Raw genomic sequence first — 12,108 nt, forward strand, 5'->3', positions numbered from 1 at the left:
GCTATGCTGTGTTGGGCCCTGTTGGGCTGTGTTGGGCTGTGTTGGGCTCTGTTGGGCTGTGCTGCAGTCGAAGGTATGAAGCAAACCTTGATCTGTTATTTAAAGCGCAACTCACCTGGTCTGAGTACAGATCTCTCTGCCACACACACACACATGCAGGCAGACACACACGTGCACACACACACGTGCACACACACACCATTATCCCCTCATCTGGTCTGAGTCCAGATCTCTCTGCCACACACACACACACCATTATCCCCTCATCTGGTCTGAGTCCAGATCTCTCTGCCACACACACACACACACCATTATCCCCTCATCTGGTCTGAGTCCAGATCTCTCTGCCACACACACACACCATTATCCCCTCATCTGGTCTGAGTCCAGATCTCTCTGCCACACACACACACCATTATCCCCTCATCTGGTCTGAGTCCAGATCTCTCTGCCACACACACACACCATTATCCCCTCATCTGGTCTGAGTCCAGATCTCTCTGCCACACACACACACCATTATCCCCTCATCTGGTCTGAGTCCAGATCTCTCTGCCACACACACACACCATTATCCCCTCATCTGGTCTGAGTCCAGATCTCTCTGCCACACACACACCATTATCCCCTCACCTGGTCTTAGTCCAGATCTCTCTGTCCATGATGGCGGCGGTGGTGATGCTTCCTGTGACAGGGTTGATCTTGAACAGGCCGCTCATGCCTCCCGATGATTGGATAGAGTAAGTCACCTGACCGTTCTGCCCCTGGTCCACGTCCTCTGCCACCACCTGACAGATGAGACAGGAAGTAGCGGGATAGTGAGTGTGTGTTCCTGTGAGAGAGTGTGCATATATATATAAATAAGAGAGAGAGAGAGAAAGAGAGAGAGAGAACGAAAGAGAGAGAGAACGAAAGAGAGAACGAAAGAGAGAACGAAAGAGAGAGAGAACGAAAGAGAGAACGCAAGAGAGAGAGAGAACGAAAGTGAGAACGAAAGAGAGAGAGAGAGAGAGAGAGAGAGAGAGAGAGAGAGAGAGAGTGTGTGTGTCTGCTAGTGTCCACCATACCTGTATGATTGGCACGTCGTAACCCTGGGCCTCTCTCATGTAGGCTACGTAGTTCTGGAGCTGGAAGCGAGGCAGGTTGTCATTGATGTCCTGCAGGATCAGGTTAACGGCCATGAAGGAGCTGGACGAAGCCGTCTCAGCCTTCACTACCAGGCGGAGTCGGGGAGTGTCCTCAAAGTCCAGACCCAACGACCTCTGAACCCAGATTTCACCTGGGGGACAGGGAGGGGGACAGGGAGGGGGACAGGGAGGGGGACAGGTGAGTAAGAGGTAAGGGAGAGTTGAGAGACAGTGACAGGGTTAGGAGTATGGTGGAGTATGGTGGGGTATGGTGGTGTATGGTGGTGTATGGCAGTGTATAGTGGAGTATGGTGGGGCATGGTGGGGTATGTTGGTGTATGGCAGGGCATAGCGGAGTGTGGTGGAGTATGGCAGGGTATGGCAGGGTATGGCGGGATACGGCGGAGTGCGGGGGAGTACGGCGGGGCATGGTGAAGCATGGTGAAGTATTGTGGAGTATGGTGGAGCATGGAGAAATATTGTGAAGTATGGTGGAGTATGGTGGAGTACGATGGAGTATGGTGACATATGGTGGAGTATGGTGGATTATGGTGGCGTATGGCGGAGTATGGTGGAGTACGGTGGAGTATGGTGGAGTATGGTGGATTATGGCGACGTATGGTGGAGTATGGTGGATTATGGTGACGTATGGTGGAGTATGGTGGATTATGGTGACGTATGGTGGAGTATGGTGGAGTATGGTGACGTATGGCGGAGTTTGGTGGATTATGGTGGAGTATGGTGGAGCATGGTGGAGTATGGTGGAGTATGGTGACGTATGACGGAGTATGGTGGAGTATGGTGGAGTATGGTGGCTTCCGTGATCTTATTAGAACACTGGAACAGATAGTACATGTTGAGCATAAACTCTAGACATTTGTGTTGAAATACACTATATATACAATCAATCAAGTATTCATAAAGACAGAACTTATAAAGCAGAAGAGATATACAGTACACTATATAAACAAAAGTATGTGGACACCCCTTCAAATTAGTGGATTCGGCTGTTTCAGCCACACCCATTGCTGACAGGTGTATAAAATCGAGCACACAGCCATACAATCTCCATAGACAAACATTGGCAGTAGAATGGGCCTTACTGAAGAGCTCAATGACTTTCAACGTGGCACCGGCATAGGATGCCACCTTTGCAACACGTCAGTTTGTGAAATGTCTACCCTGCTAGAGCTGCTCCGGTCAACAGTAAGTGCCAAAAGGAAACGTCTGGGAGCAACAACGGCTCAGCCGCGAAGTGGTAGGCCACACAAGCTCACAGAACGGGACCACCGAGTTCTGAAGCGCGTAAAAATCGTTTGACCTCATTTGCAAAACTCACTGCCGAGTTCCAAACTGCCTCTGGAAGCAACGCTTCACCATCTGGCAGTCTGACGGACAAATCTGGGTTTGGTGAATGCCAGGAGAACGCTCCCCTCCCCAATGCACAGTGCCAACAGTAAAGTTTGGTGGAGGAAGAATAATAGTCTGGGGCTGTTTTTCATGGTTCGGGCTAGGCCCCTTAGTTCCAGTGAAGGAAAATCTTAATGCTACAGCATACAATGACATTGACGATTCTGCGCTTCCAATTTTGTGGCAACAGTTTGTGGAAGGCCCTTTCCTGTTTTAGCATGACAATGCCTCCATGCACAAAGCGAGGTTCAAACGGAAATGGTTTGTCGAGATTAGTGTGGAAGAACTTGACTGTCCTGCACAGAGCCCTGACCTCAACCCCATCGAACACCTTTGTGATGAATTGGAACACCGACTGCGAGCCAGGACTAACTGCCCAACATCAGTACCCAACATCACTAATGCTCTTGTGGCTGAATGGAATCATGTCCCCAGCAGCAATGTTCCAACATCTAGTGGAAAGCCTTCCCAGAAGAATGGAGGCTGTTATAGCAGCAATGTTCCAACATGTGCTGGAAAGCCTTCCCAGAAGAGTGGAGGCTGTTATAGCAGCAAAGGGGGGACCAACTCCATATTAATGCCCATGATTTTGGAATGAGATGTTCGATGAGCAGGTGTCCACATACTTTGGTCATGTAGTGCATGTCCCTACTGCGTCCACTGTCTGTTTACAGAGAAGAGTCGGATTCCTCTACAATGTGTTGTTAACCCGATGCGTGTTGTATTACAGTAATATTAACTCTGTGAGTGTTGTAATACAGTAATATTAACTCTGTGTTGTAATACAGTAATATTAACTCTGTGAGTGTTGTAATACAGTAATATTAACTCTGTGAGTGTTGTAATACAGTAATATTAACTCTGAGTGTTGTAGTATAGTAATATTAACTCTGTGAGTGTTGTAGTATAGTAATATTAACTCTGTGAGTGATGTAATACAGTAATATTAACTCTGTGAGTGTTGTAGTATAGTAATATTAACTCTGTGAGTGATGTAATACAGTAATATTAACTCTGTGAGTGTTGTATTACAGTAATATTAACTCTGTGAGTGTTGTAGTAGAGTAATATTAACTCTGTGAGTGTTGTAGTATAGTAATATTAACTCTGTGAGTGATGTAATACAGTAATATTAACTCTGTGAGTGTTGTAGTATAGTAATATTAACTCTGTGAGTGTTGTAGTATAGTAATATTAACTCTGTGAGTGTTGTAATATAGTAATATTAACTCTGTGAGTGTTGTAATATAGTAATATTAACTCTGTGTTGTAATACAGTAATATTAACTCTGAGTGATGTAATATAGTAATATTAACTCTGTGAGTGTTGTAATACAGTAATATTAACTCTGTGAGTGATGTAGTATAGTAATATTAACTCTGTGAGTGTTGTAATACAGTAATATTAACTCTGTGAGTGATGTAGTATAGTAATATTAACTCTGTGAGTGATGTAGTATAGTAATATTAACTCTGTGAGTGTTGTAGTATAGTAATATTAACTCTGTGAGTGTTGTAATACAGTAATATTAACTCTGTGAGTGTTGTAGTATAGTAATATTAACTCTGTGAGTGTTGTAATACAGTAATATTAACTCTGTGAGTGGTGTAGTATAGTAATATTAACTCTGTGAGTGTTGTAATACAGTAATATTAACTCTGTGAGTGTTGTAATACAGTACTATTAACTCTGTGAGTGATGTAATACAGTAATATTAACTCTGTGAGTGTTGTAGTATAGTACCATTAACTCTGAGAGTGATGTAGTATAGTAATATTAACTCTGTGAGTGTTGTAATACAGTAATATTAACTCTGTGAGTGTTGTAGTAGAGTAATATTAACTCTGTGAGTGTTGTAGTATAGTAATATTAACTCTGTGAGTGATGTAATACAGTAATATTAACTCTGTGAGTGTTGTAGTATAGTAATATTAACTCTGTGAGTGTTGTAGTATAGTAATATTAACTCTGTGAGTGTTGTAATATAGTAATATTAACTCTGTGAGTGTTGTAATATAGTAATATTAACTCTGTGTTGTAATACAGTAATATTAACTCTGTGAGTGATGTAATATAGTAATATTAACTCTGTGAGTGTTGTAATACAGTAATATTAACTCTGTGAGTGATGTAGTATAGTAATATTAACTCTGTGAGTGTTGTAATACAGTAATATTAACTCTGTGAGTGATGTAGTATAGTAATATTAACTCTGTGAGTGATGTAGTATAGTAATATTAACTCTGTGAGTGTTGTAGTATAGTAATATTAACTCTGTGAGTGTTGTAATACAGTAATATTAACTCTGTGAGTGTTGTAGTATAGTAATATTAACTCTGTGAGTGTTGTAATACAGTAATATTAACTCTGTGAGTGGTGTAGTATAGTAATATTAACTCTGTGAGTGTTGTAATACAGTAATATTAACTCTGTGAGTGTTGTAATACAGTACTATTAACTCTGTGAGTGATGTAATACAGTAATATTAACTCTGTGAGTGTTGTAGTATAGTAATATTAACTCTGTGAGTGTTGTAATACAGTACTATTAACTCTGTGAGTGATGTAATACAGTAATATTAACTCTGTGAGTGTTGTAGTATAGTACCATTAACTCTGAGAGTGATGTAGTATAGTAATATTAACTCTGTGAGTGTTGTAATACAGTAATATTAACTCTGTGATGTAGTATAGTAATATTAACTATGTGAGTGATGTAGTATAGTAATATTAACTATGTGAGTGATGTAATACAGTAATATTAACTCTGTGATGTAGTATAGTAATATTAACTCTGTGAGTGTTGTAATACAGTAATATTAACTCTGTGAGTCTTGTAGTATAGTAATATTAACTCTGTGATGTAGTATAGTAATATTAACTATGTGAGTGATGTAGTATAGTAATATTAACTCTGAGTGATGTAACACAGTAATATTAACTATGTGTGTTGTAATACAGTAATATTAACTCTGTGAGTGTTGTAATACAGTAATATTAACTCTGTGATGTAGTATAGTAATATTAACTCTGTGAGTGATGTAGTATAGTAATATTAACTATGTGAGTGATGTAGTATAGTAATATTAACTATGTGAGTGATGTAGTATAGTAATATTAACTATGTGAGTGTTGTAATATAGTAATATTAACTCTGTGATGTAGTATAGTAATATTAACTCTGTGAGTGTTGTAGTATAGTAATATTAACTCTGTGATGTAGTATAGTAATATTAACTATGTGAGTGATGTAATACAGTAATATTAACTCTGTGAGTGTTGTAGTATAGTAATATTAACTCTGTGAGTGTTGTAATACAGTAATATTAACTCTGTGAGTGTTGTAGTATAGTAATATTAACTCTGTGAGTGTTGTAATACAGTAATATTAACTCTGTGAGTGTTGTAATACAGTAATATTAACTATGTGAGTGATGTAGTATAGTAATATTAACTATGTGAGTGTTGTAATACAGTAATATTAACTCTGTGAGTGATGTAGTATAGTACTATTAACTCTGAGTGATGTAGTATAGTACCATTAACTCTGTGAGTGTTGTAATACAGTAATATTAACTCCGTGAGTGTTGTATTACAGTAATATTAACTCTGAGTGATGTAATACAGTATATATTAACTATGTGTTGTAGTATAGTAATATTAACTCTGTGAGTGTTGTAGTATAGTACTATTAACTCTGTGAGTGTTGTAATACAGTAATATTAACTCTGTGAGTGTTGTATAGTAATATTAACTCTGTGAGTGTTGTAGTATAGTAATATTAACTCTGTGAGTGTTGTAATACAGTAATATTAACTCTGTGAGTGTTGTATTACAGTAATATTAACTATGTGTTGTAGTATAGTAATATTAACTCTGTGAGTGATGTAGTATAGTACTATTAACTTTGAGTGATGTAATACAGTAATATTAACTCTGTGAGTGTTGTAGTATAGTAATATTAACTCTGTGAGTGTTGTAGTATAGTAATATTATCTCTGAGTGATGTAATACAGTAATATTAACTCTGTGAGTGATGTAGTATAGTAATATTAACTCTGTGAGTGTTGTATTACAGTAATATTAACTATGTGTTGTAGTATAGTAATATTAACTCTGTGAGTGTTGTAGTATAGTACTATTAACTCTGTGAGTGTTGTAATACAGTAATATTAACTCTGTGAGTGTTGTATTACAGTAATATTAACTCTGAGTGATGTAATACAGTAATATTAACTATGTGTTGTAGTATAGTAATATTAACTCTGTGATGTAGTATAGTAATATTAACTCTGTGAGTGTTGTAATACAGTAATATTAACTCTGTGAGTGTTGTATTACAGTAATATTAACTCTGAGTGATGTAATACAGTAATATTAACTATGTGTTGTAGTATAGTAATATTAACTCTGTGATGTAGTATAGTAATATTAACTCTGTGAGTGTTGTATAGTAATATTAACTCTGTGAGTGTTGTAGTACAGTACCATTAACTCTGAGTGATGTAATACAGTAATATTAACTATGTGTTGTAGTATAGTAATATTAACTCTGTGAGTGATGTAGTATAGTAATATTAACTCTGTGAGTGTTGTAGTATAGTAATATTAACTCTGTGAGTGTTGTAGTATAGTAATATTAACTCTGTGAGTGTTGTAGTATAGTAATATTAACTCTGTGAGTGTTGTAGTATAGTACTATTAACTCTGTGAGTGTTGTAATACAGTAATATTAACTCTGTGAGTGTTGTAGTATAGTAATATTAACTCTGTGAGTGTTGTAGTATAGTAATATTATCTCTGAGTGATGTAATACAGTAATATTAACTATGTGTGTTGTAATACAGTAATATTAACTCTGTGAGTGATGTAATACAGTAATATTAACTCTGAGTGATGTAATACAGTAATATTAACTATGTGTTGTAGTATAGTAATATTAACTCTGTGAGTGATGTAGTATAGTACTATTAACTCTGAGTGATGTAATACAGTAATATTAACTCTGTGATGTAGTATAGTAATATTAACTATGTGAGTGATGTAGTATAGTAATATTAACTCTGTGAGTGATGTAGTATAGTAATATTAACTCTGTGAGTGTTGTAATACAGTAATATTAACTCTGTGAGTGTTGTAATACAGTAATATTAACTCTGTGAGTGTTGTAATACAGTAATATTAACTCTGTGAGTGTTGTAATACAGTAATATTAACTCTGTGATGTAGTATAGTAATATTAACTCTGTGAGTGTTGTAGTATAGTAATATTAACTCTGTGAGTGTTGTAGTATAGTAATATTAACTATGTGAGTGTTGTAGTATAGTAATATTAACTCTGTGAGTGATGTAATACAGTAATATTAACTATGTGAGTGTTGTAATACAGTAATATTAACTCTGTGAGTGTTGTAGTATAGTAATATTAACTCTGTGAGTGTTGTAGTATAGTAATATTAACTCTGTGAGTGTTGTAGTATAGTAATATTAACTATGTGAGTTTTGTAGTATAGTAATATTAACTATGTGAGTTTTGTAGTATAGTAATATTAACTATGTGAGTGATGTAGTATAGTAATATTAACTCTGTGAGTGATGTAATACAGTAATATTAACTCTGTGAGTGTTGTAATACAGTAATATTAACTCTGTGAGTGTTGTAGTATAGTAATATTAACTCTGTGAGTGTTGTAATACAGTAATATTAACTATGTGAGTGATGTAGTATAGTAATATTAACTCTGTGAGTGATGTAATACAGTAATATTAACTATGTGAGTGATGTAGTATAGTAATATTAACTCTGTGAGTGATGTAATACAGTAATATTAACTCTGTGAGTGTTGTAATATAGTAATATTAACTCTGTGATGTAGTATAGTAATATTAACTCTGTGAGTGTAGTATAGTAATATTAACTCTGTGAGTGTTGTAATACAGTAATATTAACTATGTGAGTGATGTAGTATAGTAATATTAACTATGTGAGTGTTGTAATACAGTAATATTAACTCTGTGAGTGATGTAGTATAGTACTATTAACTCTGAGTGATGTAGTATAGTACCATTAACTCTGTGAGTGTTGTAATACAGTAATATTAACTCCGTGAGTGTTGTATTACAGTAATATTAACTCTGAGTGATGTAATACAGTATATATTAACTATGTGTTGTAGTATAGTAATATTAACTCTGTGAGTGTTGTAGTATAGTACTATTAACTCTGTGAGTGTTGTAATACAGTAATATTAACTCTGTGAGTGTTGTATAGTAATATTAACTCTGTGAGTGTTGTAGTATAGTAATATTAACTCTGTGAGTGTTGTAATACAGTAATATTAACTCTGTGAGTGTTGTATTACAGTAATATTAACTATGTGTTGTAGTATAGTAATATTAACTCTGTGAGTGATGTAGTATAGTACTATTAACTTTGAGTGATGTAATACAGTAATATTAACTCTGTGAGTGTTGTAGTATAGTAATATTAACTCTGTGAGTGTTGTAGTATAGTAATATTATCTCTGAGTGATGTAATACAGTAATATTAACTCTGTGAGTGATGTAGTATAGTAATATTAACTCTGTGAGTGTTGTATTACAGTAATATTAACTATGTGTTGTAGTATAGTAATATTAACTCTGTGAGTGTTGTAGTATAGTACTATTAACTCTGTGAGTGTTGTAATACAGTAATATTAACTCTGTGAGTGTTGTATTACAGTAATATTAACTCTGAGTGATGTAATACAGTAATATTAACTATGTGTTGTAGTATAGTAATATTAACTCTGTGATGTAGTATAGTAATATTAACTCTGTGAGTGTTGTAATACAGTAATATTAACTCTGTGAGTGTTGTATTACAGTAATATTAACTCTGAGTGATGTAATACAGTAATATTAACTATGTGTTGTAGTATAGTAATATTAACTCTGTGATGTAGTATAGTAATATTAACTCTGTGAGTGTTGTATAGTAATATTAACTCTGTGAGTGTTGTAGTACAGTACCATTAACTCTGAGTGATGTAATACAGTAATATTAACTATGTGTTGTAGTATAGTAATATTAACTCTGTGAGTGATGTAGTATAGTAATATTAACTCTGTGAGTGTTGTAGTATAGTAATATTAACTCTGTGAGTGTTGTAGTATAGTAATATTAACTCTGTGAGTGTTGTAGTATAGTAATATTAACTCTGTGAGTGTTGTAGTATAGTACTATTAACTCTGTGAGTGTTGTAATACAGTAATATTAACTCTGTGAGTGTTGTAGTATAGTAATATTAACTCTGTGAGTGTTGTAGTATAGTAATATTATCTCTGAGTGATGTAATACAGTAATATTAACTATGTGTGTTGTAATACAGTAATATTAACTCTGTGAGTGATGTAATACAGTAATATTAACTCTGAGTGATGTAATACAGTAATATTAACTATGTGTTGTAGTATAGTAATATTAACTCTGTGAGTGATGTAGTATAGTACTATTAACTCTGAGTGATGTAATACAGTAATATTAACTCTGTGATGTAGTATAGTAATATTAACTATGTGAGTGATGTAGTATAGTAATATTAACTCTGTGAGTGATGTAGTATAGTAATATTAACTCTGTGAGTGTTGTAATACAGTAATATTAACTCTGTGAGTGTTGTAATACAGTAATATTAACTCTGTGAGTGTTGTAATACAGTAATATTAACTCTGTGAGTGTTGTAATACAGTAATATTAACTCTGTGATGTAGTATAGTAATATTAACTCTGTGAGTGTTGTAGTATAGTAATATTAACTCTGTGAGTGTTGTAGTATAGTAATATTAACTATGTGAGTGTTGTAGTATAGTAATATTAACTCTGTGAGTGATGTAATACAGTAATATTAACTATGTGAGTGTTGTAGTATAGTAATATTAACTCTGTGAGTGTTGTAGTATAGTAATATTAACTCTGTGAGTGTTGTAGTATAGTAATATTAACTATGTGAGTTTTGTAGTATAGTAATATTAACTATGTGAGTTTTGTAGTATAGTAATATTAACTATGTGAGTGATGTAGTATAGTAATATTAACTCTGTGAGTGATGTAATACAGTAATATTAACTCTGTGAGTGTTGTAATACAGTAATATTAACTCTGTGAGTGTTGTAGTATAGTAATATTAACTCTGTGAGTGTTGTAATACAGTAATATTAACTATGTGAGTGATGTAGTATAGTAATATTAACTCTGTGAGTGATGTAATACAGTAATATTAACTATGTGAGTGATGTAGTATAGTAATATTAACTCTGTGAGTGATGTAATACAGTAATATTAACTCTGTGAGTGTTGTAATATAGTAATATTAACTCTGTGATGTAGTATAGTAATATTAACTCTGTGAGTGTAGTATAGTAATATTAACTCTGTGAGTGTTGTAATACAGTAATATTAACTCTGTGATGTAGTATAGTAATATTAACTCTGTGAGTGTTGTAATACAGTAATATTAACTCTGTGAGTGTAGTATAGTAATATTAACTCTGAGAGTGATGTAATACAGTAATATTAACTCTGTGATGTAGTATAGTAATATTAACTCTGTGAGTGTTGTAATACAGTAATATTAACTCTGTGAGTGTAGTATAGTAATATTAACTCTGAGAGTGATGTAATACAGTAATATTAACTCTGTGATGTAGTATAGTAATATTAACTCTGTAAGTGTTGTAATACAGTAATATTAACTCTGTGAGTGTTGTAATACAGTAATATTAACTCTGTGAGTGTTGTAGTATAGTAATATTAACTCTGTGATGTAGTATAGTAATATTAACTATGTGAGTGATGTAGTATAGTAATATTAACTCTGTGAGTGTTGTAATACAGTAATATTAACTCTGTGAGTGTTGTAATACAGTAATATTAACTCTGTAAGTGTTGTAATACAGTAATATTAACTCTGTGATGTAGTATAGTAATATTAACTCTGTGATGTAGTATAGTAATATTAACTCTGTGAGTGATGTAATACAGTAATATTAACTCTGTGATGTAGTATGGTAATATTAACTCTGTGAGTGTTGTAGTATAGTAATATTAACTCTGTGAGTGATGTAATACAGTAATATTAACTCTGTGAGTGATGTAATACAGTAATATTAACTCTGTGATGTAGTATGGTAATATTAACTCTGTGATGTAGTATAGTAATATTAACTCTGTGAGTGTTGTAGTATAGTAATATTAACTCTGTGAGTGTTGTAGTATAGTAATATTAACTCTGTGAGTGTTGTAATACAGTAATATTAACTCTGTGATGTAGTATAGTAATATTAACTCTGTGATGTAATACAGTAATATTAACTCTGTGATGTAGTATAGTAATATTAACTCTGTGATGTAGTATAGTAATATTAACTATGTGAGTGATGTAGTATAGTAATATTAACTATGTGAGTTTTGTAGTATAGTAATATTAACTATGTGAGTGTTGTATTACAGTAATATTAACTCTGTGAGTGATGTAGTTAGTATCTGTGAAGTATCTCTACCATTGGAAGCTGCTGAGGGGAAGACGGC

The 12,108-nt window shown here is 34.1% G+C and overlaps 1 protein-coding gene across 1 annotated transcript in view; it reads right to left on the minus strand.

Moving 5' to 3' along the window:
- Positions 1 to 12,108, minus strand: part of LOC120021159 (protocadherin-16-like) — an 86,047-nt gene that overhangs the window by 20,480 nt on the left and 53,459 nt on the right. Inside the window, exons 21-22 of the mRNA XM_038964798.1 lie at positions 1,068 to 1,279; positions 634 to 788 (exon numbers count right to left, since the gene is read on the minus strand). Coding sequence (XP_038820726.1) covers positions 634 to 788; positions 1,068 to 1,279 — 367 coding nt within the window. The remainder of the gene's footprint in view (positions 1 to 633; positions 789 to 1,067; positions 1,280 to 12,108) is intronic.

This window comes from Salvelinus namaycush, chromosome 26, assembly GCF_016432855.1.
Source record: "Salvelinus namaycush isolate Seneca chromosome 26, SaNama_1.0, whole genome shotgun sequence".
NCBI classification, from domain to species: domain Eukaryota; kingdom Metazoa; phylum Chordata; class Actinopteri; order Salmoniformes; family Salmonidae; genus Salvelinus; species Salvelinus namaycush.